The sequence below is a fragment of the Tribolium castaneum genome, chromosome 10 (genome assembly GCF_031307605.1).
Source record: "Tribolium castaneum strain GA2 chromosome 10, icTriCast1.1, whole genome shotgun sequence".
NCBI lineage: Eukaryota > Metazoa > Arthropoda > Insecta > Coleoptera > Tenebrionidae > Tribolium > Tribolium castaneum.
This window is the reverse complement of record NC_087403.1, coordinates 1,686,138-1,707,279: the sequence shown is the minus strand read 5'-3', so window position 1 is coordinate 1,707,279 and position 21,142 is coordinate 1,686,138. Positions and strand designations below refer to the sequence as shown.

General features: G+C 36.2%; 1 protein-coding gene across 3 annotated transcripts in view; it reads right to left on the bottom strand.

Annotated features, from left to right (window-relative positions):
* Positions 1 to 13,226: 13,226 nt before the first annotated feature.
* LOC658094 (lachesin) overlaps positions 13,227 to 21,142 on the bottom strand; it is a 65,567-nt gene continuing 57,651 nt past the window's right edge. Inside the window, exons 7-10 of one of the 3 annotated variants that reach the window (XR_010335612.1) lie at positions 20,297 to 20,359; positions 18,468 to 18,620; positions 14,544 to 14,906; positions 13,227 to 14,191 (exon numbers count right to left, since the gene is read on the bottom strand). Coding sequence is in view for 2 of the 3 variants with exons in the window: in XM_008192495.3 (XP_008190717.1) it covers positions 14,812 to 14,906; positions 18,468 to 18,620; positions 20,297 to 20,359 (311 nt within the window). In the remaining variant the exon portion in view is untranslated. Of the gene's footprint in view, positions 14,907 to 18,467; positions 18,621 to 20,296; positions 20,360 to 21,142 lie in introns of all 3 variants that reach the window. The other 2 variants (XM_008192495.3, XM_008192496.3) reach the window with 2 other exon arrangements.

Sequence of the window (21,142 nt, the reverse complement as noted above, 5' to 3'; positions counted from 1 at the left end):
ACGTGTTCAGGAGGCCGCAATAAAAATGAAACTTACACGAGTCGAGCTCGCCTCATCAATGCACCCCTTAAATAATTAAACGACCTTCCATATTTTATGAATTCTTTATTTCGCAAACTTGAGATACGAGACTGCTAAGATGAATTGTTGTAATTCTAGGCCGGGAATAGCCGCAGAAGATAAAGAGACCGGAGAAACAATTTACAAATAGAATGTACTTAGGGTGCTATATCTCTCGAAGACTTACAAAACCTTACTCTAGGCTCTAGCTCAATAGTTACCTGTCGCGTGTTCGTCCTCATGAATAAAACAAAAGATCCATCCAAAGGAAAGACGCCATTTTGATGAATCTCATCTCGAAACATACCAAAGAGGCGATACTTCCAGCACAACTAAATCACACATAAACGGGATTAAAATAACGCAAATTAAAAGGAAAACGTTTCTTTGAATTTTTAAGATAAAAAACATCACCGGCAAGATCTCTTTATCTTGAGTCACGCAACCACGTTTTTATTTATTTCAATTTAATTCGCTCATTTGTGTTTCCAGACAAGACTAATTGGCTACTCCAACATTTTATTTTCCAAACAAACAAATTAATTTTTGTATTTTAGCCCGGCGCATCCACCAAAACCTTAAATTATGTTTCAATATACATAGCTAATGCCTGCCACTTTAACGGGAAATCGGTCAAAACAACAATTTGGATTTGTTGAATTAAAGGTTAAGTTTGGTTGTGTTTGTTTGTGTTCTATAATTAGGCTGGCGCATGAAGGAAATGTTGGTTGACGTCGGTGTAGCATACATTAGCTCCTTTAATCTTAAGTGAAGCAAAACGTATCAATTTAATTTAGTAATATTTCTTGTAAATTGATGCGAAGACGTACCTTGATGACATTTTAATTGAAAGGCTGTTTTGTACGTTTCGCAATATGATGGCATATAATAATTAACACCAATTTGTTAACTGCATGCATCGCTAGATTAGGTTAAAAGCTGCTATCTATGTTTCCAACAGGGTGGTTTTCCATTCAGCAACTTGACGAGATTGTGGTCCGTCATGATTAGCAAGAAAAGCTTGCTATCTAGATGAGAATATTCCCCGTAAGTTAATAACTAAAAGTGTCAATATGTGAGTAGTTAATTAAAATCGATTTGAAATTTTTGTGAGGGGCGAGTTTCGCTCCGTTGTAATCGAAAAGAAAACGTGAAGTCTTCGATAATGCAGTGGAGCGTGTTATAAATTGAACTAAGAATCGATGTGTCCTTTAGGGAAAGTGAGAACGTTTAAAAGGTGGATGTATGTTTATGCCTCTCTTGTGTTGCGTTACCGAATTTCAAATTTGTTGTCTATGTTGTTTTATCCAGTTCCTGTTTGTACAAAATTATCGATTGGTTCATTGTTTGCACAGCGTTTAATGACACGAATAGAAAAATATCAAACGGGCGCAATATTTTATTGATAAAATTCCATAAGGTAGGGAGGCAATTTTAGTATTCAATCCACGTAGGGCGTTTAAAATGCAGGTAATCAAAAATTTACATGGCAACGATTTCGGCCGTAAAGTTCCCATGGGTGCATTGCCCAAGTTGACAAGTGGCTCTCTTGTGAAATAATATATACATCAATATCGATACTTAGTACAAAGCTTTTCACATCGTGCTTTATGGACTATTGTTTGCTAAATAATGGAGCGATGCTGATCACTCTGTTGTAACACGTTACCAACTAATTACAATCAGATAGGGGACTCGCACTTTTAAACACCGAACTATCAAAATAATTGAAAAATCTAGTCGAGAACGTTCGAAGTTTTGCTTTGAACTTTCTCCAGCCATTGAACTCGAGAGAGTTTTCTTGTTTTTGTACTCCTGTATTGTAACATGATAAAAAGTTTCGCAAGTTGTTACACTTCGGCACTTGGATAAATAATAGATAATTATTTTTTGGTTCTCGTAAAAATCGAGCCACGTAAGTAGTTAAATTGGATTTAACTCGCAAGGGGTTTTGTAACCCTTTAAACTTACTCTGTTTCACAATACTTTAATCTCATCTCTGATCCTGTTAAGTAAATTTTGATTTGGAAACCTCTTATCGTCTAGTTAAAGATTTACCGGTTGTACGGCCCGATCGGCCTGTAGCAATAAAAAATTTAAATCAAGATTTATTTAAAGTAGGTAATAAACTAAAATTAATTGAAAGTGGAAAGGAGTATAAAATCGGCTTAAACAGATTTCGCTCGAGTGCTTTTTAGGGTGTAGGTCTTTCTCATTTTTGCTCAGTGTTTTATGTTGCTGCACCAAATGACAATAGCACAAAATATTTGCTTTATTATTGCTTTCGGTAGAGCAATAACGACGGATGTTGCCGTAATTTGTATTATAATGCTTCTGTTGGTCATAAACAGATCGGTACAACTAATGGAATATTTAATGCGAGCATAATTCAAAAAAGTTTTATGAAATGCAACAAAACTCCAAGTAACGAGCAAACAATTACTTTTAATAAAAAACCACGAAAAGACTTGTCGGATTAATAGGAGATTTGTGGCCGGAATGACAAAACCTCGTCATGTTTTTGCCACTCCGTTTCGTAAATAATCAGGGAATTTCTTGAGAGCACGAGATGGGTTTTATATTTGCCGTAAAAGAGACGTAAAGTCCTGATTAATTTAACTAAACAGAGGAGCATTTAAATGAGTAAATTATCAGTACCCTTTGGACATTTGACATCTGTTGTATGTTTATTAAATAATGTTGTATGTGTCCTTTCTAGGAGTTTCAGGCCTTTGAGGTTAGTGAGAGCGGTGCTCCATCTCCTTTATTTCGTAATTAACAAACATGAATTATTATTAGCTGTGAAACCTAGTTTATAATGCAAGAAATATGTTACGGAGCAAAGTAAACAAAAATCCATTTATGGGCAATTCCGGTGAGTTTTTCTCAAACGGAAGTTTTTTGATAACTTGTATCACAATTTGAATAATAAGGATGTAAATTTGAAAACTCGGTAACTAATAAGGTTGTATTGTTAGAAGTCGGTTGGAGTCGACAGTTCCTTAAAAATTAATTTTAAGTTTATAACTTGCTCGAGTTTGATAAAACTAGAGTAAGCGTGGCTCTGATATTAAACTTGTTGTTTATCAATCATCGGAATTAGATTAGTTGATTTTTGATGCAGTGGATGAATCAACTATAGTAAACGATGTATTTACTTCAACAATATCAAAACTGGTCAATACAATAAGCCTTAAGCCGTTCTATTGAAGCGATGCAAAGTTAAATTTGTGCAAAGTATTAGCCTCTGTTTGGTTGGTGTAATTTACGAGCTTGCGATTTTTATTCGCCTGATTTTTGATGAAATTTGGGTTAGATGAATGGTTTGTCGTATTTTCATTAAACTGTAATCCCTTTATTATCACATCGATTTATGTAAACAATCACATTTTAAGAATTCAAAATTGGTTTAACGATTCTCAAACAAACGGGCTACCAGGATGAGTGCTAAGATAGTATTTAATCTATTCTGCATTTCGAATTATGTAGTTGAGCCCGAGGGTTAGAAGGATTGAGTTCGATTCTCAGACCGGAGATAATGCGGAACTGAATTAAAACGGGACTATCACACTGTCACTATTTAGTCGGTTTAGTGAAGTTTGTTGCTCTGTTACGAATATATCAGCAACATCCACTAATTGACAATATCACATTCATTTCCTATTTATTTATACACGAATGTCCGAAATTTTTAAGCACGCAAACATGCCTTCCAGTTTTTAAATCAAATATTCATAATATGCAAATTGCGCAGTTTACCAAGTGTCAATGTATTGTCAGTGCGAGATAAAACTCTGAAATTCATCTATTGCTCTCGCCAGCTGACCCGGCGCATCCACCAAAATAATCAAAACTAATAAACCGAACATCCGATGCTTTTTTCAAATGTGGCTGTCAGATGTTGACTTTTCCTTGGGGCATTACTGATTCGCAGAAATTACCTGCAGTTGTAATATGTACCTACTTGGTCCTCGGGGAAGGAGTGAGTTTGTTCGGGCCTCTTGGTTGGCTCTAATAGTGAGCTTGTTCCCTAACTGAATAAGATAAATGCCGTAAAGGCACGAAACAAGTCTTGTGTGTTTGTAAATAATAATCGTGTCTTTGCGCTGGAATAAGTTATTAGCGAGGTGAAAAAGTAGCTTAATCCCAAGTCGAGCGGGATAATTTAAGATTTTTAAATATTGGCGGAGTTAATTTAACTCCCTTTGCAGCGAGTACATTTAAAAATTCGTTTCTGGCGGTCGGTTGGTGCAATAAAAGTGACGTTTAGCTTGTAAATAAAGCAACTCGTTAGTAAGTTTCCGTTGGGCCTTGAGAAATATTCATTGGTCTAATGAGTCGAGGATGTTGGCTTATTCTCAAGACACTTATTAAATCATACAACGGAGGATATAATGATTAATCTGCATATTCGTTGTCTTGCATTTACCCTAAATGTTTAAAATTACAACTGCATTCTCAATTTTAATTACCGATGTGTTTGTTGCTCGCGAACGGGCGTTGAATATTTAAAACTTTCGCTAAGTTTGCGTCATAGTGACGGCCGGGTCGGTAAACAAGACAGGGTGGAGATCAAAGGGCGACTACCACACGCCCCTACGATTGATTAACACACAACTGCTTCTCGCATTAAATAGCCACCCATTAAATGAATCCTAAAACAGTTACTTATCCGGTACTGACCGTCACAACGACCCACATCCTTTTCTCCAATCTAGGAAACGGTTGGTATGCCTGACACACTATCACAACCAGGTTTCTCTGATGTATAGGTGTCGCCGATCCTGCATATTTAGTAGACCCGCTCGCTCGATATCCGGCTGCAGATTTTCTAATTGCATGCTTAGCAAGGGATCACCCACAACAACCCATCACCCAAAACCACTTTTTAATTTTATTCCATTCCTCTATCTCGTTACTTCATTGTTTGTTTTCCGAAAACCGTCGCTGAATTTTAACGCGGGTTTTGGCCTTCTGTATAGTTTATCATAAACGGAGAATGATTCGGTTGGCGAAATTGATTGGGCAACTTGTTGGAGGCTGGCGACGTAAGTTGGAAGTTCCCGAATTAGGCAAATTGTCGGTTATGCTTTAGAAAAATAAAAAATGGTAATTGAGTAGGTTGAGTATTCGCTGGAAATGACTAGCTTTTATTGTTGATGGTGTTTTCCCTATTCAGCGAGTCTCTTATGATGAGCTAACTTCCCAGTTCTCGGTATTAACTTTGCAAACTCGTAACAAAGTGCCATCGGTGGTTTCCTTTTTGATATTATTCACGAGTTCGTCGATTGCGAGTTATTATTTTTACGGAATTATTTTTCTTGCGGCTAGTTCGACATTCAGTCGGTGTGCCGACGTCTTTAATTTGCACATTTTTATGTAAATATTTAGCGGTTGTGTCGAATAATAAATCGCTTTTGGGTTTTTCGTTTTGGACTAGTGCTCTAATGTGTGGTAGCTGTGTAGCATTATTAATTTAGTTGAAGCATCGATTACATTATAAGATAACGCCGCTATCGATGCCATGCAATATTCCATTACAACGGGGACATTTAAATTTATCACTTAATGACATCCATTAAATTTGTTTTCATAATACATTTATTTTAGCGCCCCTATAAAAATTTCGGCTTTGTTCGGCGCGGTACTTTGCAATTTCGTAATTAAATTTAAGAGAATTGTTTCATTCATTTTACGGCGCGATATATGAATCTTTGTATTTATATGATCAATAACCAAAATAATAACCTCGTTATCCCGTGTTTTATCTTTATTAGAAAACCCTCGGCTCCGTTTTCCCTGCGACTATAAATTAAGTTTTCAATCAATAAATTACAAGCTCTTCATTTATTACGCAATTAGTTTTCATGACGCTACATTTGACAAAAAACTTTTCCCATTATCAAATCTCCCAGATTTATGGGGCAAAATAATTTTCAATTTTTTCGCGTAGGATACAAACATGGCCACTTGGAGTCAATTTATCAAGAATCAGCATACATCACGTGAATTTGATCCAATTTTAGACAAATGCGAGGATCTCGTGTGGTTCTCTCTATTTTCAAGGGAATTTATGACGATCGAATCAATGTTGCCTGTTATCCGACATATCCCGGCGCCTCATGCGTTCCGCGAATAATTTTTCAGTCGGATTAATTATAATTTATCGGTGTTGCAGGCAAATTTAAATTTTCTAGTGTTAGAAGGCCGGCGAGTCGTTACCGCGACGTATTGCACACTACATATTTAATGTGATGAATTTCGAAGTTTTTATGGATTTTAATTGCGAAAGTTGATACCGCAAGAGTAAAATTTGAATTGAAAATGCAAGGGTTAAAGCGGCACTTATCGTCGAGCATGCTTGTCTTTTATGGTCGGGAAAAGTTTTCTTGGTATTGTTGGTTTGTTGATGCGAAATTCGCTCATTAGCCTTTTCTGGTTTAAATAAAAATGCTAAAACAAAATTTAAGTGCGATCCTCTTAAGCCGGCGAGATCTTCTAACTCTCCGCCTGGGTAAATACTTACGCACACATCTGCTCAAAGCAACAACTTTACACTTGGAAATGTTACCACTCATTAATTCAGGCTTGTTTCTTCGACCCTCTTCCTCGCCGGAGCACATTCGCCTCATTCCGGACCATATAAAACTCGCGCTACTCGTGATTTACTAAACGCTTCCTGGTTTCGCGAAATAATAACCATAACATTTACCATTTGCACTCTTATTGCTGTATTAACTTAATTGCTGCACTTCATTCTGTCTGCGCGCACCTTCATATTAATAAAATTCGCGACTTCATTCCCTCGTACGCCCAGGAACATAATTAATGCACCCGGCGTCTAGCCTCCAACGGGGGACTTTCTTTGATTTTATCGCACAACTCCACTAATTAGCATTTAGGAGCTAATTTTATCGAATGCCACGAGAATATTAAACGCACTCACGGTGGACATCCATGCTATTTCGCTAACTCTATTTGTTAAGGTCTCGCCCTTTCCGCGTGCTCCGCTCGGATTGAATTAAACTCAAAATATTTCTTATTGCCACAATGGGCCATGTTTTAATTGTAGCGATTTCTAGTTTTTGTTTTAGTTAATAAATTACAAATTAAATTCCAAGTTTTGAATACCGGTCGGAAAGCACTCTCAGACAGATTTATTTACTCGAAAGAAAAAGCTTAAATAAACATGTTGAACTAGTAAAAAGTTTGCCAAGTTAAACAAGTATTTGTAAGTGTGTTAAAAGCTTGTGATGTTTTGGGGGTTTGTTCCTAAAGTGGTCGTCTCATAAAAGATATTTTAAATAATCAAACAAAATCCTTCCTGAGTGATTAAAGAAAACATTGATTTTCGAAGAGTTATTTAAAAACTCGCTGGAAGTGAATATAAGAGTCCCATTGTAAATGTTTCACAATAGCTGTCGTCGGGTTTGTTGTACCTTCAGTCGGAAGACAAAATCGCTCACAAGCGTTTGAAATTTTTTATAAATCATTGTGGGATCGATTAAGTGTAATTGAATAAGACTGGAAGTCAAAGGAATTAAGAAGAACGAAATGTGCTATATGAGCCCGGGTTTTGATTTGATTTAAATCTGTTTCGAATTAAAACGGCTTCTGTGTGTTGCGGAGTATTAATTTCGTATTCAGGACCAGATATGAGTTTTGAAGGAAAACTTTAATATGATGGTATCAAATTGGTTTCTCCCGATTCTTCCATTGGGAATTAATAAGTGAATTTAATTTATTCCATAAATTCATTAGGATGTTATCACAACACGGAAGGAAATCTAATATACAATTGTTTGACATGTAAATCGTCAGCACATAAAGCTTGCTGATTTAAAGGCAGCGGAGATGCCGAGACAACAGACACCCACAAACGTATTAAAATCGGCTGGGTCCGTGCTAACGGTCTAAATTACCAATACTGCTTAGGTATGCACTTGTTACGGTCACCTAAGCCAAACTTACGGCCTGTGACCCAAATGGATGCATTTTTTCGATTTTATAGTGGATTTTCGGTATAGAGCCGCCCGTTGCACGTAACTTATAACTCACGCGGGACTGGCCAAGTCGTATGAATTTTTTACAAACCGCAAATTGCATATTAAGTATTGATGTGATTTCTGGGAGCATTGGCGGCGCTGTTTACTGCACAAGCTAGGCCGAACACGTGATTGGCGGCGGCGATCCGATCGTGTGCAACGACCGAAGCTTACGGACTCCCTGTGGAGCTCCTAGATTTTAACATTCAACTCAACTAGGATCTTTCTTGGATTATTAATGTTTCACGTGTTATATTTTTATCGTTTGACCGTATTCTCCCTTTAATACGTCTTATTACCGACGCCGTTTACGCTTCAATAGAGACGCGACATTACTGTTACGGATTTACAAGCCCTGCTAATTGCTAAGGTCACTCAAATGGCCCATGATGTCACCTCCGCTCGTCATCTTATCCACACTTTCCGACGGCTGGCCCTTCGGGACGGACATCCTCAAATTTCCCTCGCCAGAATCGCACAGACGACACCACCATCTTGCGCCGTTATTTCACCTCCCCAATTTTTTTAAGTCCGAACTTTACTTGTGGGAAAATAAAAATGGTGGATGCGCCGGGAAATATTGATGTAAAGTTAGTTAGTTTGTTATATGTAATTAGAGGTTGAAAAATAGTTTTATTAAAACATTTTAATTATTCACTGCCGCTTTGAAACGAATTGCGACTTTCCAGAACTAGCAATCAAAATTGGTGGATGCGCCGGGATAAAACTGAACGGAACCTTACTTACAAATTATTTTCGTTGACCGTACGTTAACCTGAATATTTATAAATAATTTTGTCTAATACATTATGTGTGAATACGTCACTAATACACAATTTTTCATATTTTTTGTGATTTTGTTGTTTAAAAATTTAATTCATGTCAGCGTAATTTTACTTCAATAAAACATTTGAGGTAAAAATCATTAGAGGTCGTAACTAGTTTTGAATGATGCTTCACATCTCGCTTATTGCCTTTTGAAATGCTTAAAAATTTTTTGTTGGAATTGGTTGGTTTGGACAAATAAAGAATAAAACAGTTTTCAAGTTCGTCGCGACGCAAGGTGTCGACACTTTGAGAAAATGTCACAAAATGTATTTGCCTGTTTTTTGCAAATCTAGTTTATTATGTGGCTGATACAAAATACATTTTAATATGCGATTAAAATTTGCCGAATAACAAGCATGGTAAAACACGGATTCTTATTTCATTTAGATTAAAATGTTATTGCAAATTAATGAAAGAAATCAAAAATTAATTAAATTTTTATTATAACATTTTGAAGTAAAGTAAAAGATTTTGTTGGAAAAAATCACGTGACAGTTAAAAAACAGTTTTATTTAATTAACTTTTGGCGAAATTTTTTACCGTAGAAATAATTTTCAAAAACTATCAATTCTTATTGTTCTCGCTATTGTATTTTTATGAAAGACTTAGACTGTAAAAGGATCCTTTTGCTATCTCAACTTATAATAAAAAATTTGATCGTTTTTATAAGTAGTTTATTTTTAAAATTTCGAGCAAAAACTTCTATATTTTTAATCGTTTCAGTTATTAATCAGACAATACAGAGTGAGTCAATAGTGGGTTATTTCTGACATACTAATTGCACTCACCACTTGGAACTTCGTTAAATTTTTAAAAACATTAATTCAACATTGTTTTTTATCGTTTAGATAATAATAATCTATAATAAAATTTTAGTAAAACTGCCAAGACAAACTTGACAATACCCAGAACATTGTAATCGTGAATTAATTTTGAAATTTTTTAACGAATCTGGTTTTCTGAAATCTATTGGTTGCATAACAAAAAAAATCAGAAATAACCCACTATTGACACCCTGTACATTTAACGTTTTGGTTGAGTAAATGTTTCAAAAAATTCCTATAATTAAAATAAAAGTTATCAACAAATAATTCGTTTATGGAAATAACTCGATTAAAATTTTGACTATTATTGAAAATAAGCTTAACAACACCTAACACCCCAAGAGATAATAATTAAAAATTTTTTTTTAAATTAATAAACATTTATTAACTGTCTTAAAAGACAAGTGAAAATAAAAAAATCAAGTTTGACGCGTCGTTTCGACACTTTAGAAGGTCGAAAAATTGTTGGTTTGTTTGAAAGTAGGTTTACGGAACATTTAATTGCAATCAGATTAGTTTAATTTGGAATTACAGTATCGATTATTAATCACTTTTATTGAGAAATTAGTTTATTAAGTAACTATAAGGTGGACTTGCTACAGTTGACAATAGTGAAAAATGGTGGATGCGCCGGGCAAATGCGGTCGAAATTTTTGACCGGAATTGAAACTTTTTTGTGCGCTGTCTTGAAATGTTGTTGATTAAAAATTTTTAATTGATGGTCGAGCCGCCGATTTGAAATAAACGTAATAAGAACGCGCTGAACAAATTTGCTAAATACAGTGGTAATTTTGGGTGAAGCGTAAACGGGGCGAATTGTGCGGATTTGTTTGGTGTGTTATTGAGTGGGTAAAAATGTGTGGTGAACTTTTCAATTAATTATAATCTCGTCTAGACTGTTGAAATACGTTATAACATCGGAGTTGGAACGATTAAACAACCACAGAAGCATTGGTTAAACTTAGACTTTGAGTAGATTTCACGCATGTATAATGGAACCGGATGTATGAGCGTCGCCAAGTTTTTCGACTTGGTGGAAGGGAGAGGGAGGCTGGGTGAGTGAGTGAGAGGAGTCATTAATGGGTAAGGGGCTAATGTCAGATTAATTTAAAAGAAAAATTGTCGAGTTTTTCTGGGATTATTTATAAAATTGTGGAATTGGGGCAAAGAAGGGCGATAGAGATAGTTAAGTGTGATAATCTATCGCAGTCGTAATTTTTACATGTAAGATCGGGGCTGAAAAATGGGGAGTGAGGGTAAGATGAGTGTTTGTGACACGTGGAGGAATATTAGTATGTGTTGCGGATTAAAAGGGTATTTGTAAAGAAATAAGAAATCGAATTTTGAGATAGTAGGGGATTATTCCGTGATTAAACTGAAATCGAAGTTTTGTAATAAAAGGTTATATATATTCTTTTATTCATAGGGGAGTTGAAACTAAAGCACGTCTCAATTAGTGACGTAATCCCGCGCCAAAACGGTCTATGGAAGCTAATTTCCCGTCAGAGGGCAATAGGGCTGCACTGGATATAATATTTGTATCTTTTGCATAATTCAATATCTCCAAATTAAGCTTTATTATATTTACATAATTTACATTTCACGCTGTCATAGATAATTAAATCAAGAAAACTTTTCTCATTACATCGGTTGATTCAGACCAGTGTGTTTGATTGAGAAAATTGCCCCCAGTTTTTCGTTGGAAGCGCCGATGTGCTCGAACGTCTTCATGCGTGCCATACACACATGCGAAACTATAATGCCCCTTTCACATATTCCGCAAACGTTCAACTGAAATTGCGGCGACTCGTGTAGTGATACGATGTTGTATTTTATTGCGTCACATTCACGTCTATGTATACCACTTCGGACGCCTGACAAATTACCGCATTTACATACATGTGTCAAGAATGAGCACTTAAAATTGCCGCTTTTGTCATAAACGTCGTATACTTGATTGCTGCCACCCACAGCACAATAACCCACTGTTTGAAGCCTGTCGATATATCATTTATTAATCCGCGACAATTAATTTCATCACACCGACATTAATTAATTTCACACAAAAAACCCAACAAAGCTTGACTCACCCTGTATATCGCTTAAATCAAATTTATCGGCGCGGTTCACGTGTCGGTTTAAATTTCGAGTAAATCAATTTTATGTGTTGGTGGAGAAAGCGCATGTAATTGGACGTCAGTCATACCACTTTCAAGATTTACGAAAGTTAAACGCCACTGTGCCGTAAAACTTGCTAGCTTTGTAGTTTTAAATCTGGAGCTTTTTATTTTACTTTCGAGTGTTAAATTAAATTGAAACATCAAGAGGGGGAATTAAAAAATAACTTACGAGGAATTATAATGTGGATACGTCCGTTTAGTGGCAATTTTAGCAAGAATGGTCATCACCGAAGACGTATATTTTTTAATAGGGGCGTTATTATGGAAACAGCAATTTTCTCCGTTTTAGTGCAACAACCATAGTTTTAAGTTTTAATAAAATTCATTACAGGCCAAATTTGCATTTATGTTTACCACTTTCGGATAAATAGTGTTTAATTTAAATTTCAAACATATTACTACATTTAGGTGCGTGTATAATTTAGCAAAATCAATGGTTACCATTATCGGAAACTCTAACCCTTATTTGATGTTGCACATTGGCAAAAATTGAAATTTGGTTAAATCCAATTATTTTAATACAGCCGCACCTCTTAAGAACAATCGAAATTGGCTGTGCTTGTAATTGTGTGTATTTTTGGATTAGGGTTGGAAGCGATTGTTTCGTTTAGTGTTTAGGCTCCGTCCGCGTCGGATTGTATCGGCTGAATTTATTTATTTGTTACTTTGGGTTGTCGCTGGTTAGAATATCTCCAAAAACATTTTAAAACGTCGGTGCGGATTTCGCTAAATGGAAACGACATTAACGACGAGTTTTTTGCATAGAGGAGCTTTAAGGCTTTGGCTTTATAGCACGGGGATGTTGCGTTTTAATGGGAGTCCGCGTTATTCAATTAGAGGTCGATGAATTTTGGTGTGACTTCAGTTTCGGCCGAAATATATTAGAAGAGTTTAAATGTCGGCTTATGTCTATAGGTGGAAGGTAAACAGCGTGTTTGATTTCGGAGCGCGTTTCAGACGTGGTATTGACTGCTTTCTGGTCTTCGTATGCCCAGACACAAGGACCGGAAGTGACACAAGCCAGAAAAGGAAGCAGGCGACTGTTTCATGAGGTTTTATTTGAAGGTTGAACCCAACAAGCGAAAATCGTTTCTATCCGTTCTACTTATATTGCAATGCAGACTCAACGTTTAGCTAAAGATTGGAGAAAATTGCGCTATAATCTCAGGAATAGTGTCGTCGACTTAACCCAACAACCAAACTTGGGGTATTATCTTTCATTAAGTAGTGCGTTGCAGGGGAAGTGTTGTCACGTAGTGAGTGGGTGCGAACGGGGGCAATAAAATGAATTTCTGTTTAACTTATTTATATTACCTTATTAGACAATCTTAGAAACAATAACATTTCAGTTCGTAAATAAACAGAAACCAAACGGAACTCACATTTCGGAAATATGTACAGTCAAATAAACATCTCAACACATATTCGTTGACATTAATTTTTCTCCCATTCAGTTTACTTATAAATAATTTAAACATTGTTTTGGGAAATTTTCTGTTTACAAATGCTTCGTAATTTGGCAGCTGATGATGTCGCGTCGCGTCGTAAAATTCAATTTGGCCGAAAATAACGATGCAACGGTACATCACCTGCACATCAGGAGTGACTAGATTGTAAACAAAAATTTCGGTAGTATCAAATCTCTAAATATAATAAATTATTCATTATTTTGGCACTTGAAACAATACAGGTACGAAAAATTTTGTCGCAAAATTCATCGTCATGACATAATTTTTCGTTATTTATTACAGTTTGCACACAAACAAATTCATTATCGAGCTGACTAGGTGGCGAACATAAAAATAAACATTTCGGTTTTTCTGGCGTAAACAATGGCGCTTTTTAGTTAATTTTGATTCCAATACAAAATAACACTATACAAATCTATGTACAAAATTAGACTTTCACATTTGATGGAAACGAGAGTGAAAGCAAAACATCGTTTAATTTATTCTTACAAACATGTATAATACTGCAGATAAAATGAGAGTTGTTGTCTTAGGCGCTAAATACATATATTTTACAGTAAGCTTTATGTTATAATTTATGTACAAATATATAAGTTTTAAAGAGCTAACACACTTTGAAATCAGCACATTGTTTAGCAAGTAACAATTCTTTCTTGAATGAATTTACGTGGATTTAGATTGTCTGTTCAGTGCATCCACAATTACGCGAACTTCTCTTTTACAAAATAGCCATAGACGCGTAGATATGTACTATTGACGGTATTTGTCTTTTCAACGGAAATTTGCTTGAAATTAAAAAATTCAAATGTGGTTACTAAAAGAGTGCTAAATGTAAATAGTGTGTTTTCTTTAGAATTTCTAGCTCCACTTTTTGCGCTTGATCAAACAGCGTGCTTTTGAATTTATGTTCTATTTATTTCAAGCTTTTTCTCAGTGAGACAAGCTTTATTTTATTTTTCATGTGTTCAAAGCAAATGCGTACGATTTATATTGTCGATTTTATGTGTGCGGAACGACTAAACTAGTTTAAATTTGTTTAAAAAATTCAACACAAAAAGTGGAAATAACCATTCTAAATAATCCGCTGGAGTGTCATGATATGTTACCAATTTTCGTTGTTGAGATATGTTTACTTACCTAAATAATGGTCAGCGTACAGCTGAACGGCGTGGAAATTTGAATTGTGATTCTCGGTCGGGCGTAAGATATCATAACACTTGTAAATGTCTATATAAAAAATATGTTTTGCTTTGAATTTAGGACGTAAAATAATCGTTACAATTACTGATATGTTGGCAATGGAATGCTCCGATGATGGTTACGTAAAAACGGAAAATGTAGGAAAAAGCTGAGCAAATGGAATTGTATTTTGTTGGTTTTGAGCTGGATTATTTGATATGGTACATTAATTTTGAGAAAGGGAAAACGTGCCCGACAAAAAACAGTGAAGAATCACAGCTGCAAACTGAGGGACTGCCCACCTTGCCATGCTGACACATCCTGGAACAAAAAGCAGATATATCATAAAATCAATGCCTATTCATCACTCTTGTTCGAATTCATTCGATCGTTTCTTGCATGCACTTCGGATATTCAAATTAGTGAGCGAAAATGCATTCCCTCTACTTTATTTCGAACAATCGAAAATTAATTGTCCTAACTTTGCAACTCTTCCAACTATCACATCGATTAATGATCCCGACCTCGTGTGCAAAAAACTTCGCCACATCAACAACAGGACAAAAGCTCGCAACTCACCAAACAACTTGCTATTATTTTGTTGCGATTCCGCTCATTCCAAGCCGGTTAATCGATTTTATTGCAATTTTCATGCATCTTAATTTAAGGAAAATTTTAATTAAAACGCGAGCTACTCCAAACAACTAAAGTGATTTAGTGGCCAACAGGTTCGCTGAATAACGGCCTGTTAGCGTGAATCTGTTTAGGTGCAAGGACCTCGAAATTTTTCGGGAGTATAATAGCGGGATTAGTCGCGATTCTTCATTTGTTTTCAAAGTAAACGTCTTACACTCTCTATAATTCTGTCTTAAGCAGTAGAATGCTGTTCATAATTTCACGACTCGTTGGCTTAAAAACTTTTCCAAGCTGCGGGTAAAATCTAGCCAGGATTTGAAATTTGCATACAATTAAAAAAAGGATTTGGGTGAAAACGTGTGTACGTTTATTTGATGTGTTTAAAGTTGGCGAAAGTTCCGTTAATTGAGGCGAATAATTCTTTTTGAGTTGGCGCGCTGGAAATAATGATTTTTGAATGAGGGAAAGAAACCGCGAAGTAGTCCTCTCGAAATATTTACCTCGGTGAGGCTAAGAGCTTATTTAAAAATCCATCTCCGTTCCAAACATAGTCAAGTACGTCAGGAAGCTGCATTTAAATGTAAAGTGAATCGTTTAAATTTGAGTAATATAAAAGGTTCAAATGTCAATAAACGACTTGCATTTCGACTTTCAATTGATTTATCATGCATTCATAAACTTCCAACAAATTTACTTCATAAATATTTCGGAGCCGGATTTTGTTCCGCGATAGCAAGTCTCCATTGTCGACTGCACTGGGGGAAAATGTGCATTGGGTTTTTCCAATTTGGGTTAGGAAATTGCGAAAACAAGTCGCAGTACATAAAAATATCAGTTGCCATTAGTAATACCTCGATTAAATTAGTTACAAGGTCGGTTCGTTCTGTAGCACTGTGGCCTTAGGCATAAAGTTCAATTTCCCGTCCCAATCCGACATTAAAAAATCAATCTCTTCGATGAATTGTATTTGCTAGTTTATTGTCAACTTTTTCAAGTCAACATTGATAAATATCTAATGTATAAAACGAGCCGGGATAATGACATTTTCCTCACCAATACAATAAAGACCGTGTTGTGATTTTGTGTAAAAGAAAGAGCGATATTTCGGCAGATATTGGAAAACAATCGGCGATACCATAAGGCGCGTACAAGAAGAGCGTGTGCTGCCAAAGCGCGCTGGAAACCTAATTGTGTTCTTCATTTCCACACAACTGATTGTAAGCAAATGACACAAAGTAAGCATCGATATTAATCAGGGAAAAACGTTTTCGGTTATAGCACAAGCTCGCGCCAAATCTGAATTAAAACGTTTCGACGCGAGTGTAAACACAATACCAGTTTCCAATTTTCGAAATAAACAATTTGTTATTTGATATTAAGAGGAAGTTTATGTTGGTAAATTTGTGTTCCTCTAGACTAACCTACAAGCAATTGTTTAGTGTAAAGTTTAATCCGAACCCTATGCCACAGATTTCACTTAAGCGATATTAGTTGGATATTAGTTACAACACTAAAACTGGCGGTTTAGTCGACTAGAAAAATCGCGATTAATTTCATTTCCGATTTTCCAATATTACCAATTACGAAATTATTCGGGCGCACTGATTCGCTGACGAACTCTTTTGTATTGGAAATTCAACTGGACGACAATTATTATTGGTCCTAATCTGCACATAGCCATTCCACAAGAATGTTCGGATTCTACTGGTGCCCTCACCTCGAAATATTTCGGCTAGATTCGATGCCCAGTCACACCAGACAATTCAAATTAAAATTAACTTCATCAAATTCTCGAATAATTCTCAACCACGCAAACAAAACTACGAAACAATAAATTTCGCTAGTTTTAACACACCAATTGCTAAAATTTGTCTCCCATTCTGAATAAGTCATGTTTGTTTTCCATTCCATTCTTTCTAAGAAATTTACATAAAACCGCATGACTTATGTACGATACGCCACTGCTAGCAAGGTTCACTTATTGCAATAGATGTGACTCCTGTGCACTTGGGTATACAAAATATTTCTCTCAAAAATAAAGAAAATCAATAGACATTATTTAAACATGCGATCGATATTTTGGGAGCAACATTTCTTGAATTTTATCCTCCCAAATCCTTAATAATTTAGCCGGAAAAACATGCACGGCGACAAATAGAACAAAACGCAATTACAAATAAATTCAATTCAATTACGTGTGTACGTTTTTTTCGCAAGGATGAGAAAGGTGTGCGATCAATGGCAAGGAGCGCATCTCAATGTTCTGAAAATTCTTTGATTTCCCTCTGGGAACGTTTTAAAACAAAAGTGACATTACTCGGGACATGCATTATGGATAGAAAAGTAGAAAACACAATTCTCCTCGCATATTGGAGCACGCATAATTAGTTCGGCAATTATAAGCCCTAAAAGTAAAACTCGTGTCTCGATAAAATTTTAGTGTGTTTCTATGTTCCGCAGCAACGTGGTTTGGGCAAAATTATTTCGCTTCATTTGTGTTTTGTCTCAAGTTTAAGGTAACTTGTTCAGTGGGTAATAATTAGTGATTAATAGGTCCGTATATCATTGATGTATTTGGGTAACAGTTCGAAATAATGGGATGATAATTAGACTTATGTAACACATAACAATGTTCGGATTAGAGAATGCGGTTAATATTTAATATGGGAAATGTTTGGGGGTGAAATGCATTAGGTATCGCGGCTGAATTTATTATTACGATATAAATGGAGTAGGAAAGTTTAATATTATTAGCCATCTGTACTCGCAAAACGAAAGTTGGGTATAACCGACCCACATTATAGTAAATCTAAGGGAGGATATATGTTTAGTGTGGACGTGCAAGAAATTTTGATCTTTCACGTTCTTTCAAGGCACATATTGAAAATTTGAAAATGTCGAATTAAATTTTAGCTGCACGTCAGCGTAACAGGTGGTTCAAATTACAGTGGTTTACAAGCAACATTCGAATGGCTAGAAATATGGATAATTCCCTAGATCAATAAGACACCGGCTGCACCATTCTGATAGATAATTCCCGTTAAGACACGTCCGGTTCGCAGGGAAAAACACAAGTGCTGGTGGAAGCAAGTGACACACATCCTCAAATTTATTCAATTCGACCCCTCCTGCAGCTGCCCACAGGACCCCGGTCCACTGTGGGCAACTCTTCGGAACTGGTCGAAAGCGAGATTTGAGAGGTTTGGGTGCGAGTGCGTGCGAGTGCAAGAAAGCCGGGACCTGTACCTGATCCTTGCGGCCCTGGAGGTGTGTAAAGTCCCAACCCGGTTTCGACGGCGGGCCCTGGTTGCAAGACGTCCTTCTCCGAGGAGGATACCATTACAACTTTGGGCCTTTCGTCCGGAATAATCGGCCTGCTGATGTTGCGCTTCCCCGCGCCTGCAATAAGAACCACCCGTCAGCACCCCCTTGAAATTAAAAAGCGTATCGAGTTTGTGTACGTCGGTCTGGAACAGTAAAATATGGAGCACTTATTGGTCTTACACAGCGTGTTCTTCAAAGTTAGCACGATTGCCCTGGAGAATAGAAACACACTTTGAACTCTGTTCTACTCATCTCGCGTAAGGTGAGCTCACAAAAAGTATGCTTTCATTGTGTTGCTGAATATCACCGCAGAGAATAAGTTGCGCCCTGTCTTAACCCTAACTTTGGCCATTACAGCGGCGCGTTATTGTAATGCCGAAGTTGCTTCTTTCTCTTCGAGGATATTTATCATTGCATATACATTGCCACCTATATACATTGCGAAATATGTCCTCTTCAACCATTCAACTTTGAAAACTTCAAACCCAAAGTCATAAACACTGCGTTATTGTCCCGCTTTGACTTATCCTCCTCTAACCCTTCCACAAAAAATCAATTAAAACCTTCGCAGGCAAAACCGGAAACTTTCCCAATCGTAACTCAGCAAGAACAGGAATCACGATTGGAGAAAAGCACTATATCACTGACTGACTTTCGCTCATACCTTTGTTTATAAAACAATCTCTGATGATAGATAGCTAAGTAGGAAAAATAGTCCTTACTTGTTGTCTAAGCCGCTTGATCTTGTTGTTGTCTTTGGAAAACGTGCCTGAAGAGTGGTTAAGGTAGTTGAGACGAGAAATAAGTGTTTTCTTGAATGTTGAACAGAAAGAAAGTAAAAAAGGATGCGCGCAAATAAGGCTGAAAAGATAGATGAGTTTGTTCTGTTTGTATTATTCAGTCGATAGTTCTTGCAAGATCGAGTGTACCATATGATTGGGGAATGGAATTGGTTGATCATTGATTGCGCGTTCTTTCGAATAAATTTGCGCCTTCGCACTCACATTTAGCTCTTTTCAGGTCGTTAGTTATTCAGTGTAATTGGCGTTTTTTGAGCAGTGTTGTAATTGCATGATTAATCAATCCTGGGGTCCATCGAGTAAGTTTTGCAACAACCTTTGCCGCATCCAATAAATATTTAACTGTAGATTCTATATATAATTGATTCACACTACATGTGCACCTATTTGAGCCAAGGTGTAATGTAAGTTTTATAGAGGAAAGAATTTATTGTTCCGCTGCGATACTGTCTCGTATGCAGTCTGAATTTGAAATAGCATTATAAAATACACCAAACTATTAACAATACAATGTACTATTTTTAAAAGAGAATGAATAAACTTTGAATTTATTTGAACGTGTCCCAGCGCTTGCGTGTACAGAACATTTCAACTAACAGCGGCTATGTTTTTATGCGATTAAAACGCGGAGGCTTTTGCGTCCGCACGGACGATGCCATTAGTATTCGCACAAGATTAATGCCCGCGAGCTGGAAACATCTAATTAAGTAACGTCATAAATTCATCCGGAATAAAGCGATGAATGCCGAAAAACTAGAATCCAATCCGACCAATGGTCACTTACCCTTCGACGTTATTTATCCAAAACCGGTTTTTTCCTAGCTAATTAAAAGCTAAAAACCGGTTTAAATGCACTAGCGAAACCGGTTTTAGCATTTAATGAGACTATCATACTACTCGTGCATTTGAGGAAAGGATTTTTAATATGTATTCATGCAACTTTATACTTACTCTCCTTGTTGGAATTGCTTTTCATTTCGGTGGCTCGCGGAGGAGTTGATGGCATAGGTATTTCTGGAACAAGACAATTTTTTAGCATTTAATTTAGTACACGATATAAAATTTAATATATTAGAGGGAATGAAAATCGCTAAAAGCCCTGCAATGACAAAAGACCGGTATTCTGCATGTGTCGGTAGTAGCTTTACAGTTTTTTAAGCACACAATCCGATCGTTATCTCCAAATAAACGGCGGGGTGAAATTATGCAAATTTCTCTGTTCACAACTCTGTTACCTCATTAACAAAAATTACCGAATTTACATCTTAATTTTAATTAATTAAAACGGCCGACTACCCTAATATTCTCTCTTCTTTTTATCGCTTTGTGTTGCGACACAAATTAGGCAAAGTCACCGAATATTGACTTGGATTTTAAGTAGACTTTTATTAAGATGAAAAAACTTCTATTGACTTGTTTCAGATAAAAGTATTCTGCATAGTTCCCAAGGCAAGGAATTGCAGCATCAGCTCTTTATAAAAAGTAAAAAAGACGATTAATTAATGAGTTGCCTTATTTCACTGGATCTGTAATTTACGATTTATCGGGCTTAAAATGTAAAACGTAAACCGGGTTTTCTTTTATTCTGTTTACAAAAACGGAAACCGTACACTTTCGCGCAATCCGCTGCAGTAACGAAGTTACATTTACGTACAATCGTAACTGAAAAAACGTTAATTTAATTCGCCCCATAATTAAAAATGATTAAGTGATCGGCATATATTAAGTAATTATTAAATCGATATGTGACAGTCTTTAGCTTCATAAAATGACTATCGATAATTTATCGACGAAGTT